The 26,480-nt window shown below is 50.3% G+C and overlaps 1 protein-coding gene across 6 annotated transcripts in view; it reads right to left on the bottom strand.

Moving 5' to 3' along the window:
- Positions 1-26,480, bottom strand: part of CACNA1C (calcium voltage-gated channel subunit alpha1 C) — a 250,474-nt gene that overhangs the window by 86,982 nt on the left and 137,012 nt on the right. For all 6 annotated transcript variants that reach the window (XM_050747023.1, XM_050747020.1, XM_050747019.1 and 3 more), the window contains 13 exons: positions 26,267-26,474; positions 25,104-25,224; positions 23,465-23,579; positions 22,591-22,711; positions 22,182-22,251; positions 14,797-14,929; positions 11,829-11,958; positions 10,545-10,604; positions 5,838-5,944; positions 2,625-2,712; positions 2,010-2,117; positions 771-823; positions 311-457 (listed from right to left, as the gene is read on the bottom strand). In XM_050747023.1, coding sequence (XP_050602980.1) covers positions 311-457; positions 771-823; positions 2,010-2,117; positions 2,625-2,712; positions 5,838-5,944; positions 10,545-10,604; positions 11,829-11,958; positions 14,797-14,929; positions 22,182-22,251; positions 22,591-22,711; positions 23,465-23,579; positions 25,104-25,224; positions 26,267-26,474 — 1,461 coding nt within the window. The remainder of the gene's footprint in view (positions 1-310; positions 458-770; positions 824-2,009; positions 2,118-2,624; positions 2,713-5,837; positions 5,945-10,544; positions 10,605-11,828; positions 11,959-14,796; positions 14,930-22,181; positions 22,252-22,590; positions 22,712-23,464; positions 23,580-25,103; positions 25,225-26,266; positions 26,475-26,480) is intronic.

Below are 26,480 nucleotides of genomic sequence, written 5' to 3'. Positions count from 1 at the left end.
CCAGATGCCATAAGGGTAATGACAGAGACCTCTGACATTGTGGCTCATGCTGAGGTTGGAAAGAGGGCTAAAAAAAGGTCATTTTTGGTGGGAGTTTCTTGACACTTTCTAGAGAAGGAAGAGTCTGTGTTTCAGCAGTGACAGTGGACTGTGAGTTGTTCTAGAAAGATACCTCACTGCTTGGGGAGGACCCAGGTAAACATGACCTCCAGAAGGAGTGCGGGACATGAACAAAACTAGGGTTTGCGCTGGAAAGTCAGTACTGGCCCTCGAAGGTCAGGGTTCATGAGGCCTTGGTTTGCATACTCACTCTGGCCACCCTTCGAAGGTGGAGACGGTGAAGAGGGCCATCATGGCGGCCAGAACATTGTCAAAGTCAAACTTGCTGTTCTCCCAGCTGCGGGGTTGGATGATGGGGTGGTCAACCTCCCCGTCTTTGTACGTGATGTAGTTGCCCCTGAGAAAGGAGAAGCAGTTTACTCTGGGGTCTCCCATCTTCCCTCACGCCTGCCAGTCACCCTGAATGCTGGGTGGGATGGGACTGCCTGGCTTGACCTTCACAGTTCCAGCCATGGGAGGAGCTTCAGTGGGTAGAAACTTCAGGAAGAAAAAATGCTACACATTGTGTCAGCGAGGCCAGATTACACACAGGCAAAAGTCCACGTGCCACTGTGGTCTTAGAAACTGAGCTGTCCCTCCTTTCTGGTCAAGCCTCCAGCCTCCTGGGGCTGACTGGCCGTGGCCCTGGCTGCCCTCCCACCTCCACTCACTTGCATTCCGCCTCTGTCTGCTTGGAACTGTCTGAACAGGTGTACAGCTTTCCCTGGAAGGCAGAGAACAGCGTATTAGAGATGTTCAGTAATCAATGAGTCAATCCAAAAACAATTAGTGAGCACCTCCATAGCCCAGCACTGTGCCAGGGACAAAAAGCGTAGAATCCGGCCAGGTGCGGTGGCTCACACCTGTAATCCCAGCACTTTGGGAGGCTGAGGCGGGCGGATCACAAGGTCAGGAGATGGAGACCATCCTGTGAATGGTGAAACCCCGTCTCTATTAAAAATACAAAAAATTGGCCGGGCATGGTGGCGGGCGCCTGTAGTCCCAGCTACTCAAGAGGCTGAGGCAGGACAATGGCGTGAACCCAGGAGGAAGAGCTTGCTGTGAGCTGAGATCGCGCCACTGCACTCCAGCCTGGGCGACAGGGTGAGACTTCGTATCAAAACAAAACAAAACAAAACAAAACAAAACAAAACAAAACAAAACAAAACAAAAAAAAACAAAAGTGCAGAATCCAGATGCACAGGGCCTGACTCCCATGCACAAAACAGTGGTGAATACAGACGCCAGTGCTGCAAGTAGCCCTGCAATGCAAAAACGGGAGCTCGGGTGCATGGGAGCTGTACTCTCCAGGAAGGTCTCGCCAGGGAGGGAGAAGTGGAGCTGGACTCAGAGGGATGAATTAGATGGGAGTTTACACAGTGGAGGGGTGGCAGGGGAGAATGCTCTAGGTGGGAGAAAAGCAGAACTAAAAGGGTGAGGACAAAAAAGACCAGAATCCAAGGAGGGCACTGGCCTCGTTGTAGCCGAGGGGTGCTGCAGGAAGCAGCGGGAGCTGACTTTGACAGGTGCGGGGCTCTGAAAGCTGGGTGGTGTAGCAGGGACGTGATGCTGTTGGTAATAGGTCACTGCTGCAGGCTTTAAGCAAGTGACTGACACAGAGCTTCCACAGGATGCAAGTCCCTCTCCCTCTCTTTCTAGAAGGAAGGGCAGTGACCTGAAGGGCAGGTGAAGTGGAGAGCGTGAGGGGCCTCTGGCCTGGTGGCCCGATACCTCCTTCTAGCGCCTCCCTCCCCTGGTCTGAAGCTGGAGTTGGGCTGCAGGTGGAGGTTACATCCAGGCCAAGTCTGGCCCAGGCCACTGTCTTGTTCATCCAGTATCTGCCAGCTCCCTTCCCCGGGAATGCTGATGGGAGGGGAGGAAGCAGGACCACAGCGGAGCCCAGACTTTACCTTGAAGAGCTGGACCCCGATGCAGGCGAACATGAACTGCAGCAGGGTGGTGACAATCACGATGTTCCCGATGGTCCGGATGGCGACAAACACACACTGAACCACATGCTGCAGTGGGAAGGGAAGGGGAGAGAGACGTGGCTTCAGGAGATGCCCGGAGCCTTTCCAGGAGGTAGCAGGGGCAGCCCGTTTGCCACAAGCGGGAGTCATTGGGCTGAGAGGGGCAAAGCCTGCTCCGAGAGTCACATGGGAAGTGATAGACCCTAATGGGATGCAAAGGCCCCCACTGGGCTCTCTGTGACTACAAGGACAAAAGCCCTGCTAACCTCCCATCTTACAGTAGGAGGAATATAGGGATGGCGGCACCGCAGGGGCCCAGGGTTTCATGGGATCTCTCTTTGGTTCTGCTTAGGGAAGACACTTTGGATGACTGCCTCTGTTACTCTTCTGTTCATTACGGATCCGGGACATGCAGTGGTACCAGTGTCCAGGACCCCACATGGCAGCCACTTGGCCTGACCATCATCTCCTCCTTCCAACCCAACCCTCACCTCTGTGGAGCTCCCACTCCCCAGTGGGCTGGCCGGAGCCTCCCTACCCATGCCCTCAACTTACCTTTAACCCCTTGGCCCTGTTGATAGCCCTCAGGGGCCTGAGTACTCGCAGGACTCGCAAGATCTTCACGACATTGATTGCACTGGACCTGGGAGAGGGAAACAGGCAGGGTAGTAAGCTCCTCCTGTTTCTGGGGGGAGCAAAAATAATGTGGTAAGGGAGTGTCCTGACAGGTGAATCCCAGGCAAACCTGAGAAAATGTAAAGCCCATCTTGGGGACGTTTGCATTCTGGGACCACTCTCTACTCCTGTCTCCCACCCCGTGAGAGCCTGGAGCTCGCCTATAACCCTGGGGCTTTCCTTTGGGTGAATAAATAATACGCAAAGTGGCTCAACGCAGGTCATTAGCAATGTACTGTGCTACTTGCAGGGGCACCCACAGTGTCACAGAAGAAATCCAGAGCGAGGCCATGGGAATTCAGAGCCCAGCATAGGCACTTGCTAGCCAAGGCACTGAGGACAAATTTCCTCAATTTTCTGAGCTCTAGTTTCTTTATCTGTAAAATGGGTCTGTAATCAGCTCAGAAGGTCTCTGCAAGGGTTATATAAGAGTTCCATGTAAATCACCTAGCCGTGTGCTTGATAAACTGCCTAAATGGTACCTTTTATCATGATGCCTGCTGAAGACATCATTACACTTAAAGGAATGCCGTACTAATGGTGGGATCTCGGGTCTTGTGGCTGGAGGTGATGGGCATGGGGAGGAGATTTCGTAGTGTTTATCTCCAAACACATACCCTAGACAGTTGCCCCTGGCACCTACACCTAAAACCCACCCAGAGCACACTCAGGACTCCAAGGAAGGGTGGGCTTTACTGTTGGGGCTCAGGAAACACCACCCCGAAATGACTGCCTTAGAAGCAGTCTCGGAAGCACAAGTTTTTCTCTGAACTTCTCTTGCCCTCCTGTCTCAGTCCCCTTCTCCTCCGAGGCTAGCCATAGACACTAGAATCCCTCTTCTCCAAGATGGGTCAAGAAGCCAGAACCCAGAATCCCGTTTCCTCAAAGCCAGCCACACAACCTAAAAATATTACTCAAATTTTCCCTCTGCTTTTCTGTATAAAAACTGGCCATAAAAAAATCCTCAGATCTACCACGTGGGAGTGTAGATCCTAAGACTCCTATTGCAGACAGGATCCTGTCCCCAGCCCAGAAGGAAGGAATGCTTCACAGAGAGGCGAAGAACCTAGAGACAGGCCTTGCTGGGTTCCCCACTCAGTCCATTCACGTTAGATCCTACCCTTCTTGTCCAGTCACATTTCTACATGGCTGTCCATACTTTTTTGGAACCAAAGCATAAAAATGGACAATTTTCCCTGTATCTTTGGGTCTGCATTCTGAAGGCTCTGTGTATACACGTGAAATAAATGTGAATGCTTTTTCTCCAATTAACCTTTCTCTTGTCGGTTGATTTTTCAGTGACCCTTCAGAAGGCCCTTTGGCTCCTACACTGCACTACAGGTTCCACACTCCTGGGATGCTGAGGCCAAGCCAGAGCTTCTTGGAGTCTCAGGAAACTGCTTTTCCCCAGTGCGATGGAGACAGCAGGAGACAGGCCCCTGAGCAAGATGCCTGGATGGTTTTTGGAGCTGTCCGTCCTACCCAGGTGGGGCTTACTAACCATACCACCTCGGTGAGCAGCCGTGGAGTACATCCTAACCCTCGCGGGCTAACTACCTCAGACAGCCTCTCAAGCTTTTAGAGAGCCTCATACTTGCCTTGGGACCTAAACAATGAATGGCAGGCCAGCAAGTGCTGATTTCATGCTTTGTGTGGTCAGGATGATGTGCTCAAGAAGGGGCTGGCGGAAAGGTCCGATTTCTCTGGCGCATAGCTCTTTTATTCCAAGAGATGCAAAGGCCACTCCTGTCTATCACTGTGTCTCCTACAGTCTCTCTGGGAGGGAGTCAGCTTGCACTGAATTACAACGGAAGGGGTTTAAAGGTCAGATGGGAAACACACAGGCTGAAGAGGAAGAATTCCTCGTTCAAGGTTAAATAGTGATTGAGTGGCCACGCTGGGATTCAAATCTAGACTTGTAGGCTCCCAGGCAGAAAATACGGGGTAATATAATTGATGATCACAGACAAGGGTCTCTCCCAAGGCCCCGGTCCCTGCATGATCTCAGCCGACCATGAAAACACGCTTGGGAGGAGAGATCTAGGAACCATGGGACTTAGGCCTTTCTCTACCATAGGTGTGACCTTGAGCAAGTGCCATGATGTCCTGAACCCCAAATTTCCCATCTATACAATGATGATAATAACACTTGCCATGTCTCCCCCATCGTTGTGTGTGTGTGAGGACCATAGAAGAACGTGTATGTGGAAGTGCTTTGAAAGTTAAAGTGTAGGATTCACACTATCAGCTGTTAGAACTTGGTAGAAACTAGTAATCAGATCCTCCACACCTGAACGAGGTCTGCAACCTTGGCTGTACAGGGGAGTCACCTGGAGAGCTCTGAGAACTCACACCCAGACTGTACCCCAGCCCAGTGAAATGAAACACACACACACATACACACACACACGCACACACACAAGACACAAATATACAGTCACACACACACACACACACACATGCACATACATCCACATATACATCCACATACACACCCATATAGACACATATGCAGACACAAACCCACAAACACATGCATACAAGCGCATACATACACACATACACACATCCACAAACACACATACACATATACACACACCCCACACATACACACACATGCACACATACACCCCACTTACACAGACATATATACATATTCACACATACACTCATACATGAGGTGCTTTGGCTGGAGAGAGAGGGGAGAGAAAGGGAAGAGGGTCCAGGTCAGGGGAGGCCACGGCAGTGGCAGACTACGGGTTGCTGAAGGTCAGCCTAGGGCACTGGGGCCGTGGTGGAGGAGGCAGGAAGGTCCTGGGGACAACCGTTTCTTAATAGCTGAGCCTGGCCCCGCCTGTCATGGCAAAACCCAGGTATTTAAACATATTCGCGCCTGATCAACATGCCCCAAGTGTCAGACCACCGAGGACACGGATCCAAGAACTCAAAGCCGCCATGTACAGCTTCGGAGGCCCCACCCCACTCTCATCACACTTCGGTGGCCCTGCAGGCGGGCCCTCCAGGGTTTGGTTGTCCTCTCTGGCACCCCTTGCTAGCAGCATGGCCCGTCGTGGGCTGAGGGGTTCCACTCACTGGATGCCAAAGGAGATGAGGGACACGCTGACCACCAGCAGGTCCAGGATGTTGAAGTAGTTCCGGCAGAAGGAGCCCTTGTGCAGAAAAGCCCCGTAAGCAGTCATCTGCAGGGAGGGACAGAGAAACACCAGTGTGAGTGGCCCTAGCCCGAGCCCAGAGACCCCTCACACCACCCCTTCCTCCCACAGCATTCCTTGGGCAAGTCCCAAGCACCATCCATGGGGAACAGGAAGGACAAAGACGGCAATATGGTGCCGAGAAACGAGTTCTGCCACCATGCACACAATCGCCCAAGAATCTCCCAGCCCAGGACTTCTGGGTGGCTCCTTGCACCTGCCAGGCCACGCCAGGCTCTTTAGTCCTACATTCAAAGCCTTTTCACGTGGGCCCCACCATCCCATTCTAATTTCCCGCTGTTCCACATCCCAAGTCCGTGGCTTCGGGCCTGTAGGGTCCTTTCCTGATGCTCTTGGGCTGGGAGCACATGTCCCGACTGCTTCTCTGAATGCTTGAGTCCTTAGGCCAGCTGAGAGCACCGGACATCTGCAGGGAGTGGGGCGGGGGTGGGGGGGCATGCCCAGGAGGGTGACCAGCCATCCTGGTTTGCCCAGGTTTGCTTTATCACCAGAAATCCTGTATCCCGGGAAACTCCTCAGTCTGAGGCAAACTAGGCCAGCTGGTCACCCTGGTGCCTGGTGAGAAGTTCCAGTGGTGACTCTGGCAATTAGCATACCTCCCCTTCCTGGCCTCAAAGGGTGCTGACGATTGATGCCAACTATTCTAAACTCAATTCTCCTGTCTTGCTTCTAGACTGCATCTGGAGTTTTTTAAGGGCAAAAAACTGTGTGATCACAGGGGCTATGAGGCTCCGTGGCTAAGAGCACAGGCTCTGAGGCCAGGCGGCCTGGGCTGGAATCCCAGCCCCATGGTATTTTATTTGTGTGGCCTGGAGCAAGAAACTCAACTTCCCTTAGTGCCTCTGTTTCCTCATTGGAAAACGAGGATACGACCCACCCTACAGGGTTGTAAGCATCAAGCGGGTACTTCTGTGTAAAATACTTAGGACCCACCCTGCACGCAGTGAGCCCCATAAAAGGCTGAGCTGTCACTACAGCCTGGATTTGTATTCCGGATGCTTCCTGGATGAGGAAAGTTCTGTTCTCTCATCATAAAGTGAGGAAACTATCCCCTGGCTTTGTGAAAGCCCTTTGGAAACTTTTTAAAAGAGAACACACAAGATGATGATGACTGTTACAGGACTTGGCCATTATTACCACCCTCTGAGCCTGGTGTAAAGCTGTGCACTGCAGGCGCTCAACAAATCGCCTTTATAGCCTTTCTCATTTTGCCGACTTGCATAAGGGCCCGTGGTTATCCAGGATAAGGGCGGTGACAGGCAGCAGACAGGAAGCATCGGCCAAAGGGAAAAATGTGGAACTGACGGTGGAGAAGGGGAGCGAGGCTCCCTGGTCATCTGGGGCCCAGTTAATCTCTTTGGAATCAGAGCGTGCCCAGGGCAGAGTGTCCGCAGAGCCATTCAAAAGCAAACACAGGGGGAAATGGGCAAAAATAGCTCTTGCAACCTAATTCTTTCCATTTATCTCTTGCAGCAGGGGGTCCCACAGGACTCAGGCACCTGTGTTGGGCAATGATTTTTAGAAGTAGGTAGATTATATAAAAGATGCAAGGGAGTATAGTTCCAGAAGGCCCACCGTCTGGAAGGCTCGCCTCTTCACCTCTCAGTGAAGACCTGGGACCCCCAGAGACTGGACTCAGGAGGCTCCCATAGTTCACATTAACCGAAGAGCCCTCTGTGCCTGCAGAAAGCCCAGTACTTCCCCAGCCACCTCGCTTTTAGTGTTAGGAAGGCACCGGGTCCAATTTCTTCTTGCTCCGGGCTTGGATCTTCTGAGGCTACTACTGAACTCTGACAGAACCCTCTGTGCTCGGCGGAAGGCATTCCTCAGAGGGGTGGACTAATGAGGCTCAGAGTGCCGACTCTGTCCTCTGGTTTTGGGCTCCTGTTTCGTCTGGGGACCCTCAAATGAGACCAACACTTGAGCAAGTGCATGTGTGTGCATATGGGGGCGGTGGGAGTGTGCACCCAGGGCCAGAGGAAGAGTGGCTGTACAAAAAAGGGCAAACGGACGTGGGGAAAACAGAGCATTCACTTGAGAGTCATCTGTGCCATTCAGGGCATCAGGAAAAGCCAGGCTCAGGTACCCAGTGCGAATTGTCCCTCTTTGACCCTGTTTTTCCGATTGCCAGCCACCTGGGTCCTGCTTGCCTAATTCTACACCATTACTTGGGAAGCGGCCCTTGCTGGGGTGCTTCTATCCTGAGGAAGGAAAGGAATGGGACGTGGCTCGCTGGCTCTGCCTGGAAGGGTAGGAAAGCTCTCTGTTCAACCATGGGCCATCCCTGCCTCTCCAGGCAGCTCTCCTAGTTAGGAAACCTGTCTTTTTAATGTGATTTCTACTCATGGGTCCTGATTCTACCTTCTTCCTCTTCTATGTGACAGTCCCTTATATTACTCAGCAACTGTTGTGGGCCTACAAGCCTTTCCTTTTTAAGGCCAAACATCTCCAGGCCCCTCCACTGTTCCTTGTGCTAAATGTCCCCCTTGGACAGCCACGGTCATCTGTGCCATGACATGACACTGGGCCTTAGGCCAGGAAGAGGGACCCAGTGGGAAGGAGGTACAGGGAAGTGTTCCGGCATCGGGGTGTCTATTGAGAAGCATGCTGAGCACAGAAGAGAGTAGAAGAGGGAGGGGATGGAGGGGAGGGAAGGACCTTGCCATGACAATGGTTGCAAAGAGACCTTTCACTTTGGCTTGTATGGCAATCCCGAAGGAGAAATAGCACCATTGAAATCCACAAGGGCAGCTCTGGAGAAGGGCACTGAGAATTGGGCCTCAGAGCTTCTCTTGTCCTAGGAAAGACCTCTGGTGTCTGTGTGCCTCCCTGCATCTGAAGTCCAGGAATCAAAGCAGCTCACCATGGAAAAGAGGTTTTGCCGCAGCGCACCTTAGTGCAGCCACACAACTTTCGGTTCCCTCTCCCGACCTCCAGGAGCCAGAGCCTGGTCAGATCTACTCTCCATGAGCAGAAAAGAAAAACCTGAGCCACATACTTGGCTAGCGGGAACCAGGGATGGAAACTGGGGACACCTGAGTATCCTGGGGACGAGGACACAGGGGAAGGCACACAAAAACTGCCCCATTCAATTTGTATTTGGATGTGACTGAACTGTCATGTCCATCAACAAGCTGGGCCATGATGAGGGAGTCTCATCAGGGAAGGAAAGGTCTGCAGCTGGCAGTGGCATCCGTTAGGTGTGGACTTCAGCTTGCACTGGCCACAGCGATAGGATGACAAGGGATTCTGGACTCCTTGGCAGGGGGAGTCCCAGCCTAGTCTCCCAGGAAGAAGCTAAAGCTGAAGCATGGACTTCAGAGCCTTAGTCCTTCTGTTTGGGGAAAGGGTAGAATCTACCCCCTTGCTCAGAGAGGAGCACACGTTCCCTGAGGCCATGGAACTCACACCTTGACTCTCAGATGAACTGGCTTGGCCATGCATTGGTTTAGAGACTCAGAAATATACCGGAAAAATGGAGGCACACTCTCTCTCATCCCAGTGTTGCTCTGTGGTGGGCTCTGCCTGTTCTGAGGGTAGCAATGTTGTAGCAGTTCCCTTAGCAGAACTGAGCTGGGCCAGCAGCAGGCGAGGGCTGGGGGCTGGGGGCTGGGTGCTCAGGTTCCTTGCAGCACCTGCTCTCACCCCGCTGTACTCAGCTCTCCAGCACAGTCCTCCCTCCCCCACGCTCAGGGCAAGGGGCACTGTGACAAAGCTTTGCAGCAGGTGACTGAGGGGTTGACAGTAGTCTATAGCTACCTGCTGAAAGCCCTCAGCTCGGAGACCAGCTCCACATCTCACAGCAGGCCTGTGATCACTGTTATGTGCCCCTAACCCCAGCTTAGACCCAATGTCTGCTGCAAGTACAGAGGACGGTGCTAAGGACGGGCATCCAAAGACAGCGGCCGAAGTGATTCTTTCATGTCCCAGGAAGTTTCCCACTTTCAGAGTGTATGGAGCAGGGGGAGGGAAGGAGAGTCCTACGTGGGCTCAGGTATCAATTACCCAGAGCTGGTGCGTGTGGGCATGTATGTCTGGCGCTGCTGACGGCTGCAGCCCAAACCAGTGAAATGGCAGCCTTGATGGTGGCACAGCCAACACGTGTCCCTTCCAGGGCACGGACTGCTTAGGGGTGGCTGGAGGGAGGGGCTGCAGGGGCTGCAGTGGGGTAGGCTGCTCCTGGCTTCTGAGTCTGGGCAAAGTGCATCACACAAAGTGAGGGGCACTCATTTTTCCAATTTCAGGCTTGGGAGTAAAAAAAAGAGAGAGTGAAAGAAACAGAAGAGAGAAAAGAGCCAGCCAGACAGAGCAGAGATACGCAAAGAAAGCGACAGAGGATGCATTGCCCAGGTTGCATTACCTTCAGGATAATTTCTAATGTAAAGATACTAGTGAAGACATAGTCTGCATTGCCTAGGATCTGAAAAATAAGCATAATTGGATTAGTGGCTCTGAGAGTGAACCCGACACCAACAGGAAGGAGCATGTGTGTTAGCGACAGACAGCGGCAGAGACCTGGTGCTGGCACAAGGGGGACAGGAGGAGCAGAGGGGGATGGGGGCTTTACCTTCAGAGCAATTTCAATGGTGAAAATGGTGGTAAAAACAATATCAAAATAAAACAGAATCTGCAAAACAAAACGGAACAGGGTGAGGATGGGATGGGGAAGGGAGAAAAGCAGGATGGGAAGAGAGGTCAGTGGATGTTCACCAGAAAAGGGGCCACACTTCAAAATGAGATGCATGGCGCTTGAGCCTTTGCACAGGGACACAGATGGAAATGGGGGGCGAGCAGCACGCACACAGCGATCCTGAGGTGGGGCTAGCCTCAGGCAGCACAGCGGCTTCCCTTGAAGCCCCCAGATAAGTGAGGTGAGCTTCCAGGGCTGGCCTCAGCTGGTACTGGATCTGAGCAGCATCTGGCTGGATGCTTTTCCCATTAATCCAATTTACTTACAAACCCAAATCGGACCACTGAGATGCTTGTCAAAAGGACAGAGAATGGGGTTTGTCTTTTTGCAGGGAGATTAAAAATGCTTCGCTCTTGTTGGTGGGACTGAGCTGGCGAGCTTCCTGTGTTGGTAGAAATCTACTCCTGGGTTATGTCCTCTGGGGCAAGGGAGGTGCATCCTCCAGGTGAGGTCTGCACAGGCTGAGGACCGGCTGCAGGACTGCATACTTATTCTATTTCAGGTGATGGATCAGGGGTGGGGCCAACACCTGCTAACCTCACCAAGATAGCCCGGGACCAAGCAGGCCCCAGGAGTGCAGAGTAGTTTGGCATGGGTATGGCTTTAGATCAGTGGGTTGTCTTCATGCCCACTTGGTTGGACTTGACAAAGTTTTGAGGTTTTGAAATACAGCAATTCTTAAACTGGCCTTTAACGTTGTTCAACAGAGCCTTGGGTGGGTCCTCACATTTGGTGTACTCTACTGAAGGTACCAAGACTCTCTTTTAGGTAAGGTTAGCCTCATCATTGGCACCTATTTGCCAATGCTCCCCTTCTGGTCAGAGTACGCTGGGAGCAAGGGAGGGCATGTAGTCAGTGGCCACATTTTACCAAGTTTGCAGGGAACTAGAGCTTCCTGGGGAACATCCACAGGCAATGGAAGTCCTACCCTTTGCCAATGATCAAGCCAGCCTGAGCATTTGGGTACATGCTCTCTTACTTGTTTGTGGTCCTAGGGTGGTTTTCTATCAAAGCCCTACTCTCTTAATGAAATGTCAGTTGTGGATCTGATTATGACATCTAGAATTGGGCTCCGGATTGAACAATGATGTCAGCAACAGAAGCTGTGGGCCCGGCACAGCCCCAGAGGGAAGGAGTGCAGAGGACACAGGCAATGCATACATGGTTCCTGAAGGAGGTGTGCTGGACCGGGTCCTCAGCAGCCAGGGAAATGCTGCTGAGCAGAATGAAGAAGAGGATCAGGTTGGTGAAGATCGTGTCGTTGACAATGCGGTGGCACTGCAGGCGAAACCTATATGGGAGGGGGGACAGGAGGAGAGACAAGTCAAGGCAGACAAGGGGAAGCAGCAGTCGGCTCTTGGGAGCCTGTCCCCTCAGCTCTTCCCAGCAGCTGGTAACAGGTGCTTGTTGGCTTCAAGTGACCTCTTCATTTTGAAGTCTTACTGCCGCTTGGTAATGACAACCCCTCACCGCCATGGTGCAGATATCACCTTTGATATTTTAGAAGGTTACATCTGAGACCTTTGAGAATCTCTGAATTCCCAAATCCTGCTCTGACATTCATAACTGGCTTTTGTTTGGGGACTTATTTTCCCTATCACTGAAAAGAAATCACTTTATGAGATCTGCTCTACGCTAATGCACAGGGAACAATAGGACTGCCCGGAGCTGGGTATGCTGAGGAGCCGGCCAAGCTGGCTTTCTGTAGGTGATCTGCTCCTGTGTAAGAGGTTTACATGTGCAATTCACTTCCATGCCCCAGCACAATTACCCAACTGAGCTTCTAGGCACTCAGTGATAGTACCAAAAATGCTAGGTTCCTAAATGTGAAAGTGTCTTGTACACCATCTCATCTTGACAACAATGTAGGAAGGAAGGGATGGGTGTCATCATCTTCATTTCACAGGTAAGAACACTGAAACCCAAGTAGGAGAAGCTTGCCCAGACACATAGCCTTAGTGTTGGGGAGCCAGGGCTTCAACCCAGGCCTTCAGACTTCTGCTCCTGGCATTATGGTTGACTAAATGCTCTGAGAAGCCCTCCTGCTGCAGAAGCACCAAACCCTCGAAGGGCCAAGCTCTCTGAGACAATTCTGGTTTATGAGAGTTAGGAGATGGCTGTAAGAATCATCTGCTTCAAACTAACAACCCCTCCCGCCAACCTCCACTGAGCTGAGGCTATGTATGAAGAGAGAGCCAGCCAGGAAGGCAGAATTGCTTGAGGATGGAAGCCAATAACAGCAGTGCTGTCAAGAAATTGCAGGTTAAGCCAGTCTTGACATGGGGCAGGAAAGCCTGAGCCAACACCTCCAAGGGGCATCTGGAAGAAAGCCTCCCCAGACCTACTTTAGTCCTCAGGACTCTCACAAATGAAGAAGAAGTGTTGGGGTCACAATCAAAGATCATCGGATGCACCAAAGGACAAGCCACTAAGATGGGAAATCTGAAGAAACACCAGATAACTGATTTAGATTCCAAAGACTGGGGGTATTGGAAATATTAGATATAGACTATAAAACAACTATATTTGAAATATTTAATGAAATAAAGGACTAAATCACAAAGATGAGGCATCAATAGAAACTACTAGATTTAGAGCGATGAATCTGGAAAATCAAGCAACAAATGGAACCAACTAAAACAAAAACATATAATGGTCAAGATAAAAAATTGGTTTAGACAGTAATATAGATTAAGTTGAAAATAGAATTAAGAAACTGGAAGATACAGCTGAAGAAATCTCCCAGAATACAGAAAGACAAGGAGATGAAAGATATGTAAGGCCCTCTAAGAAATAGGGAGAACAGAATGAAAAAGTCTAACAGATGTCCAATTGGAGTGTCAAAAGGAAGAAATATAGAATTAAAAAGAAGTAAGATTTAAACATTATGGCTGTACATTTTCATTAAATAAATATCTAAATCCATAGGCTTAGGAAGCAGAATGTATTCTAAGCAAGATAAATGGAAAGAAATCCACACCTTGACACATGGTAGTAAATCTGTACAACCACAAAGGCAACAGAATATGTTAAAAGCAGCTACAAATAAAGGTTAGGTTACTCACAAAGAACTCATAGTTGGAATGACACCTGACTTTACAGTGGAATAACACCTTTCTTGTGCTGTAGGACAAAAACTGTCTAAAATAGTGTTCACAGCAAAACTATCTTTCAAGAGCAAGAAGTGAAAACAGTTATAGGTAAGCAGAGGCCAAGTGAATTTGCCATTATGGAACTAAAGGAGCTTCTAAAGAATGTACTTTAGTAGGAAAGAAAATGTTAGCTAAAGGATGGACGGAAATGAATAAAAAAATGGTGAACAAATAAAATGGTAAGGTGTACATATATCCAAACACACACTATCTATATGATAATAAGACTCACTAACTTGTTGGGTTAAAAATAAAAGTTGGACTAAGTTACTAATGACAATTCCATGTAAGTAAGGAGCAGATGAGTGAGTTAAAATAGTCTAAGGTCAATCTATTATACAGGAGGAGATTCTTGATATTGTTTAACATCACATTTTGTTAAGTTAAATAGAATTAGTAAATTATCAAGGGTAATCACCCAAAGAATAGAAATAGAGTTTAAACATTTCAAAAAGTGGAGAGAAAAGGCCGGGCGCGGTGGCTCACGCCTGTAATCCCAGTACTCTGGGAGGCCGAGGCGGGCAGATCACAAGGTCAGGAGATCGAGACCATCCTGACTAACACAGTAAAACCCCATCTCTACTAAAAATACAAAAAATTAGCTGGGCACTGTGGTGGGTGCCGGTAGTCCCAGCTACTTGGGAGGCTGAGGCAGGAGAATGGCTTGAACCCGGGAGGCGGAGCTTGCAGCGAGCCGAGATTGCGCCACCGCACTCCAGGCTGGGCGGCAGAGCGAGACTCCGTCTCCAAAAAAAAAAAAAAAAAAAAAAAAAAAACCAAAAAGTGCAGAGAAAAATAAAACACAAGCCTTCTGATTCAAAATCCAGGACTGTTTCCTAAATCAGTGTCTGTTTATACAATTTGCAGGGAGCTGGGAGAGCCTCAGGCTCCATCCGGAGGTTCAGGTAAAACACAGGAAACGGCCAGGCTGGTACGAGGGAGAGCAGGAGCCCACCTTCCCCACCATCGCTGCACACCTGTTGTTAGAGCTGAAGACGAAAAACGCACTGGCTTCTGGCATGGGCACTGCCTTTTCCTTAAGGTGAAGCTCAGAGAGTGGGCGTGGGCGAGGGCCGACAGGCATCTCTGGCTCCTCCTCATCCTCTTCTCCTGTAAGAAGAACAGCACCATTCTAAATAACTCCAGCACTCCCACTTATTTTACCACTTTCAGAGACCTTCCTACTGACAGACATGATTATGGCTCTGAAAATGTAGGGTACCAACCAAGACAGACATTCTGCCATCTCCCTGTGGGTGCTGCTGCAGCTCATCTCTGTTGGAGAAGACGTAGCTGGCAGTGCACAATAAGGGGGACTGTAAGTAGGGTGACCGACTTGTCCTGGTTTTAAAACTAAAATTCCCACATCCCAGGAAACCCCCTAGTTCTGGGCAAACTGGGGTGGTTAGTCATCCTAGTTGTAAGGTATGAGAAAAGGTGACCAGGTAGGACAGGGCACTGCCAGGTGTTACTCATCTATCTAGGCTGCAGGTTGGGGAAAGGATATGGCTTAGTTGGCTTGTGGAATCCCTTGCAAATAACCCCACCCTTGGAAGTTCCAGGAATTAAAAACCAACACTTTCCCAATTTCTGAAACAAAACAAAACGACGACGACAACAAAATCATGTGCTGTCGAGATAACAGGGCAATGCTACTGACCACAACAGGCCCTTCATGCAAAGGTTTAGACACTGACACCAACTAAAGAAGCGCCTTTGTTCTCCCTGCCAGTGGCCACATTTACTGTGGAAGAAAGTCAGGCAACTTATTTCTGCGCTTGCAAGCACAATGCTCATGGGGGGAAGCACTGCATATCCTGTGCTGGTCAAATGTGTTGAAGATGCTCAGAAGGGGAAAGTAACAACATGGGAGTGAAGAGCAGACTCTCCAGCCAGTCGCCTGGATCAGAATCCTGGCTCTGTTTTTCTAGCTGTGGGCTTTTTACTGAGTCTCTCTGTGCCTCAGTTTCTCCATCTAAGGTGGAATAATAATAACAGTACATCTATACCTCAGAATGGTGCCAGGCACATAGCAGCCGCTATGGGACAGACTCGAAGCCTGTAGATTAGTGTTCAACATCTTTCTCAGTCAGATCCTTACCACCTTTTATTCCCTAACAAACTGTCCACTCACATGAAACTATTTTCTGAACACTTCACTACAGTGCGTTGAACAGTTTCCCTGCAAACTCATGCCTACCTAGAACTTCGCAACGTGACCTTATTTGGAAATATGGCCTTTGCAGATGTAATTGGTTATGATGAAGTTATTCTGGGCTAGGATGGGCCCTAAATCTAACTACTGTTCTTCTCATAAAGACAGGCACAGAGACACAAAAACACACTTAGGGAAGAAGGCCATGTAACGACAGAGGCAGAGACTGGAGGGATGCATCTACAAGCCAAGGACTGCCGGCAACCACAAGAAGTTAGGAGAGGTAAGTGAGGATTATTCCCAAGAGCCTTTCAGAAGGTGCTTGACCCTGCAGACCCCTTGATTTTGGACTTCCAGCCTCTGAACCATAAAAGGATGCATTGTGCTGTTTAAGCTGCCCAGCGTGTGGTCACTGGTTATGGTAGCCCTAGTGAGCTGACAAGTTCACTGTGTGCTCCGTCGTTCCTCATGCTCTCTCTCTCTCTGTTTGAGCTGCTCTTCATCTCCCTCTCTGCAGAGCACACAAGGACCCCCAATCCAGATAGCATGCTCCATCCGGCTTTCCTCAGTACTCGTGCTCCAGGGAATGACCTTTCCACGAATCCCAGCAGAACCTCTGCCTCCAGTGCCTTGATGACTGATTTTAAATGTCTGTCCCTTCTCTCTGTGTGCTGAAAACCCTGGAAAGAAAAGCTATGCCTGGCACTAGAAGCCCTTATTTCTTGATGATGATTGAACTTCCACACCCTTCAGAAGGAAGGGGACTCTATAAGACGAAGGTGAAGGGGATACTAGTCTGGCTGGAGAAAGATAGTTATGGGACGCTTGTCTCACGGATGCAGCCGGGCCTCCGCATGTTCTCCCTCTTCTGGTTCAAACAAAGCCAGGTATTGCAAAGAAAAAATGCCTGGCACAGAAAGCAATTCTTTATCAAGCAAAAAGCATTCAAGCATTTAGGGACTCAAGGCTTTTTTGGAGGACCAGTACCATACAGGCATCAATCAGATTCTTTCCCTAGGGTAATTAGAGCTGACCAGCAAGACAATTGATATTTTTTCAGCAGAAGAGAGGTCCAAGATGAAAAACTGTCTACAGGCCAAGAGTTGGAGTTCTTGTGACACCCTACCCTTGGTATGTAAAAGAAAAGTCTTCTAATTAAAGTCGAGTAAGTAAAACCAGAGTTGGCCTAAATCATGATATTTCAAGTGAAATTTAACTGAGAAGGATCTTAAATTCCTGCCTAGGTGTTTGTATTCTTTTCAGTTTTGCTCGAAATGACCCAACACTTTCTTCTCCATGGTAATTTGATAACAGGTAATTCTGTGCTTATTTTAATCATTTATGTTTACAGAAACCCCTATTTACTATAGCTTTGTGCCATTCGAAGCTCCTAATGGAAAATGGTGTAGGCTCTTCCATCTGTACGAGCTCCCTCCCTGTTTATGAAGCTCCATGCTGAGCTGCATTCCTGGGGAGAAGCAAGTTAGCCGGTCCATTCAGTCACAGAGCAGCTGAACGTCAGGCACAGTGCTTAACGGGAAACGATTTCTGAAGGACAAACTCCGATCTGTAAAGGAACACAACTTCAACAGCATGCGATGCTTAGCAGGTACTATGGATGTGGAGGGAGGCTGAGAGATCAGGAAAAGTCAGGCAAAGCTCATTTTGGTGTTGGCAACTGAACCATCTAGTCTTCTACTCCCAAATGCCAGTGGAATACATTAGGGATCTTTTTTTTCTCATTTTTGTTCTTGGAGGATTGGAAAAAGCACGGGAAGTGAGGTGCTGCTGCACTCTGGAGTTGCTGCTGCATTTTGGACGGCAGGTCGGAGGATTCCAAAGTAAAACCAGGGTAGCACTCGAAGCCCCGCCCTTGGTCCTTGGCAGCCCTTGCCCCTCTCCATTTGATGCTCATTTTCACTTCTGTGATTTTGCTCTTGGCCACATAAAGACATTTGTAAGATCTGGTGCCTAGAGAGTATTGAGCCCAAGGCTGAGAACACAAAGCCATAGTTCTTGTCCTCAAGGAGCTTAGTTTCTAGCAGGGCACAAGAGTCTGCTACCAGCTGAAGGGAGTGCCTGGTTGGTAAGCGCCAGACACCCAGAGCAGTGCCTTGGGGCACAAGGAGCACAGGTGGTGGATATAGTTTCTGCACTGGGGATCTTCTCTTCACTGGCTCAATTAGAAAACCTCAGAGTCACCCTACGTTCCTCTTTGTCTCTCTCCAACATCTAAGCTATGAGTGAATCCAGCTGGTTCTACCTGCAAAATGTACCCCAAGTCTGACCACTTCTCTGCATCTCCAGCACCATCCCCTGCCCAAGCTGCCATCTTCTCTGCCTGGATACTGCACAAGCATCCTCCCTGCCCCAGTTCTGCTCTCGACCGCCACTGCTCTTTATCCACACAGCACCCAGAGGGAATCTCTGAAAGGGTGTGTCAGACATCAGGTCAGGGCCTCTTCTGCTCAGATGTTCTGGCAGCCCTCCAGGGCACTGGATCAGACCCGGTCTCCTGTGTGGCCCTGCACCTTCCGCCCTGCCCTCCTGCCCTGCCCCAGCCTCCTGCTCAGGGCACTATCCCTTGGTTCTCTCTGCTTCAGGGACACTGGCCCTCTTTGGAGTCCCCACAGCCAGTGCATCCCCCGTAAGAGATTCTGCACTCAGGCTCTCCACCTGGAGCGCCCTTCACTCTGATTCCGTGTCTAGTTCCTTTGAATCATTCAGGCTCCAGTCAAACGCTGTGTCCTCAGAGAAGCCTTTGCTGACCACACAGTCAAAGCAGCCTGACCCCTGAGTATCCCCTAACACAATCCTTGATTTCACTATCTTCACATCATGTGATGTCACCTTTTCGGTTGGTTTGCCTGCTGCCTGTCTCCCCACTGATATGTCAGCTCCAGGAGGGTGGGGGTCTTCCCTGTTTGCCCACCACAGGGACCCCCATGTCCCTGGGACCTAGCACAGTGCCTGGCACACAAGTAAGTGCTTCATGGGTAGTTCATGAATATCTACAAGGTTCCTCCCAACTCTTAGCATCTCTGATGATTGTATGATGCTGAAAAAACTCCTTCAGCCTCTCCAACTCTCCGATTCAAGGCTCAGTCAAGACCACCCTTCTGCATGAAGCCCCCAGACTCCACGACCTCATGGCTCTCCTTGACCTTGAACCCCTTGCAACAACGAAAGGCTCCCCCAGCACAGGCGCTGCTGACTACTCAGTGTCTGGTGGCACTCCTTTTTCAAATGTGTACCTGTTAACTTTAAGTCCTTAGTGGCTCTTGCAAACATCTACACGCTCACTCAAATAAATTAATAAATTAAACAAAGGTAGAATTAACTTCCACTCATCTGGGCACAATGATTTTCTTTCCAGTGAGTTGGGGCTTTTCTCTATAATTAGGGTATACCGATCTGGGAGGCTGAAACTGGCTGGCGAGCTTTTCAGATGAAACAGAGGGAAGGATTCTAGGGCTGTGGCTGGCCTCGATGGCCCCTTGTTGAATTAGAAACAGGCCCCTCCTCTGAGTATTCATGGTCATGTGAGGGCAACTGAAGCTGCAGCCAGCAGAGTGTACTCCGGAGTCCAGCTCCCACTTGGCCACTCTGATACATCGCTTTGGGTGCAATCTGGACAGAGGGAGGGAGAGGGCAGGGGGCAAGCCTAGGAGACAGGGCAAGAGAGAGACGGGGAGGCAGCAGAAGAGCATGGCAGTGTGCTCCCTGGCAGTGGCCCTTTCTCCCTAGTGGCCCAGCTGAAGGCAGAGCAGGAGGAACGCTCACCAGTGCTGCCTGCTAAGGGGTACCTGCACGAACCAGGCATGGCAGGGGTCAGCGGCCTGGAAGGGGCAGCGGTTGGGAGCACAATGGTAGATCAGGCTCTTCGCCATTCATGGTTCGGGAGAAGAGAAGCAGGAGGGAACCAGAGATTGACCAGAACAGAGACAACAGGCCACGTGATCTTCGGAGGAGTCTCTGGGAACTTCTGCTGCACCTGGCACTAAAGGATCCAGGAGCTGACTGGGCAGGCAGGGAAGGGAGGAAATGGGAAGGCGGGAGGAGCTGCAAAGGACAGGCTGACTTAGCCTTTAGGGGCAGGGCAATGTGTGGGGCCACCAGCTTTAAGAGCACACTGCCCTTTGGACCTCCTGGATGAGGACCTGGAGACCTGGGATAGTGTGCAAATGGGCATGCTTGGGGCTGGCTTCAAAGGCCGGAGTGGTGGCTGGTATGTGTGGCGGGGCAGTCAGGGTATGGACCAGAGGTTTCAACACAAAAGTAAAGAGACACATGTAACTAGCAGAAATGACGGGGAGCGGGACACACGCTCAAAAATCTCAAGAATCCTGAGGCCTCAGCGGAGGGGAGGAAGAGCTTTTCAGCTGGAAAGCGTAAGCATCCCCCGGTCCTCAGAGCCACCGGGTAGCTACGTTAGAGGCACTTCTAGGACGGTCAATGTGGTGACAAAATCCTTATTAGCCCTTTTTTTTTTTTTTTTTAACATTCTTCTCTTTGATTTCATTAGAGCGACAGAGAAAAGCCAAGAGTACAGTATTTAGAATAATAGAATTTGAGATTTTTGTTGAAGATGCAAGAGGTGTATCTGCCGTACAGGCCTGGCTGCAGCTGGGTGCCTGTGTGAAAAGACCCTCATACCAGATCTGCCTTGTGGTGTGTGCAGGGAGGCCCATCCTGGAGGCTGGCCCCATGGGAGGGCTTTTCTCAGGGCCCTAAGGAATTTGTTTTATTACTGTCTTTCATTTTAAACCTTAAAGATTTACGCAAGAGTAGAGTCTTGCATACTAAACCTCATATATAAAACCAGCTTCAACAACTTTGGACATTTTGCTGATCTTGTTCCATTTATCTTCTCTGTCCCATTTTTTTGTTGTTGGAATATTTTAAAAGCAAAGCAACTCGTAAACATTTTAGACTCTGGCTATAAACACGGCAGCAGTTTGAAAACAGAACTACAAAATATTATACCAACAAGATTAACAAAACTACTTTAAATCATTTAGTTCCAAGTCCATATTCAATTTCCCCCAATTACCTCTAAAATGTCATTTTAAAGTGTATTTGTTGCTTCAGGATCAAGACAAGATCCTCCCATTGCATTTGTTCAATAATTCTAGTACGTCGTTGAAATTCCCTAACAGTTTCACCCTAGAAGGGTTTTTAAGAACTTCAAAGGCTATTTAATGCCCTGCACATGAAAACACCCTTCCTGTTCTTTCTATCCAAGCTCCAGGAAACCACATCCTATTCCCTTGCAGGAGGAGGGGAGTGAGGATGGTGTGACCACAGGGAGTCTGGTTCCCAAGGACAACAGAAGATGCCTGTGAGTGTTCTAAGCAGAGAACAAGCGGAGGGAAAGCAAAAGGGGAAACCGAGCTTTGCTCATAAATGTAGGAGGTTCTCAGCCACCTAACTTGGTGAACAACCCAAATATAGCCTAACCTACAGGAACAAGGAAATGTCAGTAGAATCAACAGTCCCTTGACACATGTTATTAACTTCAAGCTTGAAACTGGCGATGGTATCTGCAATTCTAGGTCAGAGGAAGGTAAGCCAAGGCCTTGGACAGGGCATGGGATTTCAGGAAGCTGGGAAGTGAAGCCTGGAGGGAAGACCACTGACCTCTGACAGTAAAGCCCTTGAGAAGCAGATTGCCTGCCAATTTATGTATCAGATAGAAGCACAGGAAGATGGAGTCAGTAAGAGCGCCTTTTATAATGAGACCTGAAATCATTTTCTAAAGCAACAAGTGGGACATCTGTGGTGGCAGCTGTCCCTGCACTCGGCACTGCCTCCTGAGTAGGGGCAAGGCAGATTTGGGATTTACTATTAATATTAAGTGAGCATAATGTTGCAACATATGCCATACTAATACATTATATAAATTAATAATGATTTTACAACATGTAATGTAACAAAAATTTAAATGTACACAGAATCCAGCTTGGAAAGGACACAAAAGCACTGCTCAAATGTGATTTCATTATGAGGAAAGCAGAAACAAAGCTGTCTCCCAGATGCTGACTGATGATGCTTAAATATAGAGACGGAAGACACTCAGCAGTGCAAGGTACTTATGGAGGGACACCGGAACCATGGTCCCTAATACACGGCCACTCCCACGTGGCTTTAGGATTTAAATCTCTGCCCCCAGTCTCCCAATCCCAGGTTAGGCAGTGGGACTGGTACCTGTAGTCTCTGGGTTGGGGTAGGGGCTCTTATCCTCATTTTCATTGGGCTGGAGGTCATCCATGTTGATCTAGACAGTCACAGGGGAGAAGGAGGAAGAATTCAGTTAGATATGTCCACAAGTTAAGAGGCTTGCAGTAGCCTTGAAGTTGCATTTTAGTCAGTGACTTCGCTCGAAAATAGGTCCTTGTCACTTTGCATATCCCCTTCAAGACATCAGCAGATGGCTGGGATCCAGCCAATCTGCCTTCTCTTCCTCCTCCCAGCTCTCCTGTTCATCCCCACTGGCTTTCTTTCCACTGGGTGTCCTTCTTTCTCTCCTATTCTCCATGGGGTCTGGCCGGGGAAGGCTGTGGCCCTCCCTCCCCAGCACCAGCCTCACAGCTCCAGGAAGGAGACAGCTCCTCACCTTGGTGGTGGGTGGAGACTCTCCGTCAGCCGTGATGGATTTCAGCTCAATCTTCTCCTCCTTGGATTCCTCCACTGCCGGCTTCTCCACCATCTCTTGTTTCTTCTCTGGGCTGGCAGTCCTGGCCAGTCAGCAGCAGAAAAAATAAATGGCTGTTTACTGGAGTGATAGGGAACAGTGTAGGAGGGAACCGCCCTGTGGCCTTTTGGGGCCAGTGGGGGCTCCCTGGGTCTGAATCCATCTTCCTTTTTCCAGGGCACTTCTCGTGTACAGATCAGTCACAAGCGCTACGGGGCTGAGCCACACCTGCTCTGCCTGACACGCAATTGGCCTCTTGCAGCTCCAGAGATGCCTGGGCTGCCAGAGCAGAAAAGGATGGTGTATCTCCTCTAGGATTGGCTCCTGGAGGAGCTCTGCTCAGTGCCTGACGGCTGTGTGGCCTGGAACTGTCCCGTCTAGACAATGATAGGATACAACACAGGGCCCCGTCTTGCCTTCCTAACACTGGAGATGAATCATAAAGTAGTGAGGAGGACTCCCTCCATAAGCTGGAGTTGGGTTTCCCAACTGAGTGGTTGCCTTTCTCTCTCCCCACCCTACACTCCCGCCACCTATCACAGCTTCTCAAAAGATAATCCCAACAGGTGGAGAATATGACACCATTGTAGAGACTATTATAATTCACGATGGTCCCTACTAGAGCGATGCTTAGGAATTAGGAGAAAGGCCCAACTTAGGGAGCCCCAAACCCAGAGTCCTCCTAGGAGGGACAGCCAACACAGACTGGCAGTCAAGCCTCTCTCTGCCACCAGTGGGATGACATTCCAGAATGGGAGTCCTGGAGCCCCGGGCCTGGGCAAGCTTAGAGGGTTACCTGGCCAGCTTCTTTCTCTCCTTCTCCTCTTCCTCCTCCTTTTGGGCAGATGTGAGGCTCTCAGCGTCAGCCAGGTTGTCCACAGCAATGGCCAAGAACACATTCAGTAGGATATCTGTTTGTGTCCATTCTTAAAGAAAATGACCCTTGGCTTGGGGTTTTGGTGGGCACAGGGGGCAGAGGGGTGTAGGACGTGCAAGGCAGAGCTCCTCAGCAGAGAGAGCTTGACAGTGAGTCACTCTGAGGGAATCAGACCCCAACAGTGTTACTCCCCTCCCCTTGCTCCCCATCACCCTCCTAGCTACCTGGAGCTATCTAGAGGGATGAGAACAGGCTAGCCTGCACACTGGAGCAGGCGGGAGTGAGGCAGCAAGCCCTGACTTGCACTTTAATTGCTGGGTTTCATGATTGGTTTCCCCGCTGAGATGACTGGCTGTAATTGACATTATAAACAGCATTGTCTCTAGCAGGATGCAGAATGCTCTTAAGAGCGGTTTATTATAACTAGGCACTGAGGGGGTGGCTTGGCATCTCTGCCAACTCTTAATGTGAGCCTGCACACACGAAGACCCTTGGAGGGTCCGGCTGGAGCCAGCCAAGGCTCGGGGGTTCCCAATGGAGACAGTTCTTTGCCCTTTCTCCCCACCCCACTCCACCAACAGAAACGCTGTGGGTCAGAGAAGTGCAGAATCAAAGAAAGCATAGCTGGAAGGGCGCTTTCAGTTTGTGAAGTCTGACCCCCAGCCCCAGGCACCCAGACATTCCTATCATTTCACACACAGGGAAGCCGCAACCCAGGCAGGGGAAGAGGGGCTTGTCCAGGGAGGCGTCTGAATGTGGTAGGGGCTTTGCATGCATGATCCCATTAAAACTCCCCACGACCCTTTACGTAGTAGGTTCTACGATTCCATGGCCACATTTTACAGACACTGAGGTAGAGGAGAGGTCACCCAGCTGGGAAAAGAGGAAACCTTGTCTGCTGGCTTCCATGACTGTGTTCTCTGCACTGCCTTAACTGGGACTTGGCCCGGTGCTGTTCCCATGTTACCCCTGACTCTGGACGTGACTCTCTCGGGGTGGTGAGCTGGGGAAGAGAAGCAGCACCTGTGGTTTGTGACCCTGGAAACCCCACCCACGAGCCAGGATCAGGAAGGAGCTTTTAGGGCTGTGTGAAGTCTGGGCAGCTCTGCCTGTGACTCCAGTCCTGGAGAGCAGCATCAGAGGGAGGGGTGCTGACCAAAAAGCAGGAGGGGAGCTGAAGGTCACTTGAAGGACAACGGCTCACCCTCCCTTACGGAGCGCCCCGCCTCTGCGCGGACGCAGCGGCCCCAGGGCAGCAGGCCCGTGTCCCTACCGCAGCCCGTGTGAGAGGCTGCGCAGCGCACGCCGCAACGCCAGGGGGCGTCGCTCACCTACAGGACGCCGAGCGCACGCCCGGAAGGGTTCCGGAAGGTGAACCTCACCTATGGCAAAGCTGCACGTTTCCACCCAGACCCACCTCCGCCGCCATGGGGTTCTAGGCTGGGTGGTGTGAGCCCGAGCGGGACCGCCCGGACCTGCGGGGACGTGCCCGCTTGGCACTGTGCTGCAGGCTGGGGGCTGGGGGCCGCAGGGGTTGGGGGGCAGCAGCAAAGGATACAGTTTCCACAGATGAAGAGGATGATGAAGTAAATACAGACTAACATCCCTGGAAAAGAGGGGCCGCCATAAGCCATGATCCCATCATACATCACCGAATTCCAGTCCTCCCCGGTCAGGATCTGAATGACACATTCCCACCAATAAGGGACACAGCGTTAGACCAACAGCAAACCCGAAACCACCCTGCCCTGCCCCACTACGTCAACAGAATTGTCCAAAATTTCCTTTCACTCCTCTCCCTCCTCCTGGCCCCCGATCCTCCTCCCCAGGGGGCTCTGAGCTATTCCACTGTCCTTACACAAAAGGCCTGGCCACTGGCATAATAGGATTTGAAGGGTGACTAAAAGGGCTTTTTGGCCCAAAGATCTCTGACTTCCTCCACACATGCTTGAGCTGACCATCAGCTATTCCTGGGGGGTAAGGCATCAGGGCCCTTGTGCAGTTGTGTGTTTGCTGAGACAGCCACACGCTACACCAGCTTTCCCCAAACATTAATCACTTGAAGATTTTCATAGCATCTACATGTGATTCATTTTTACCTCCATCTACTTTTAAACTTAAATAGATGCCACTCTGAGTTTGCCCTAAGCCAAAATATCTATGAAATCACAAATTTGATGGGCCAGTAATATTTTTTTCCTGGGACAAGCATGGTGGGTAGGAAAGCCAGGGTTTCGTCACCCTCTCCCCCGCTCAATAAGAGCAGTCTGCTTTTCTTTGTTTATGTTTTGGGCTTTCATGGAGAATTTGAGTAAAGGATTCCATGGATAAGAAGGCTTTCTTTTTTTTTTCTTTTCTTTTCTTTTTTTTTTTTTTTGAGACAGAGTCTTGCTCTGTTGCCTAGGCTAGAGTGTGCAGTGGGGGCGGGATCTCAGCTCAATGCAACCTCCGCCTCCTGGGTTCAAGAGATTCCCCTGAGAAGGCATTTTTAAACCACTTAGATTGTTTCCCCTAATGGTCCACCCACTAGTGGAATTCCACAGCAGATGGGGACAGGGGAAACTATAGAAAAAACTCAAGACTCTCGCAGGCATGGGCTCTCCAGGGCTGATCTAGGCTGGCTGTGGCTGCCTGGTGAAAGGGTGTAGCTTTCCACACTCCCCCCACCACCCCGCCACTCAACCACCCCGAGTCTGAATCCCAGCAGAGAAGAGTCCGTACCTGAAACACAGTGAGGAGGGACTGGGGGAAGTTATCAAATGTGCTCCTCCGGGTCTGCATCTCATCAAAGTTGAACTTTCCTCCAAAGAGCTGCATCCCCAGGAGGGAGAAGATGATGATGAAGAGGAATAGGAGAAGGAGCAGGGAGGCGATGGAGCGCACAGAGTTCAGCAAGGATGCCACCAGGTTGCTCAAGGAGTTCCAGTACCTGAGA

The sequence above is a fragment of the Macaca thibetana genome, chromosome 11 (assembly GCF_024542745.1).
Source record: "Macaca thibetana thibetana isolate TM-01 chromosome 11, ASM2454274v1, whole genome shotgun sequence".
Taxonomy (NCBI): Eukaryota; Metazoa; Chordata; class Mammalia; order Primates; family Cercopithecidae; genus Macaca; species Macaca thibetana.
This window is presented reverse-complemented; position numbering and strand designations above follow the sequence as displayed.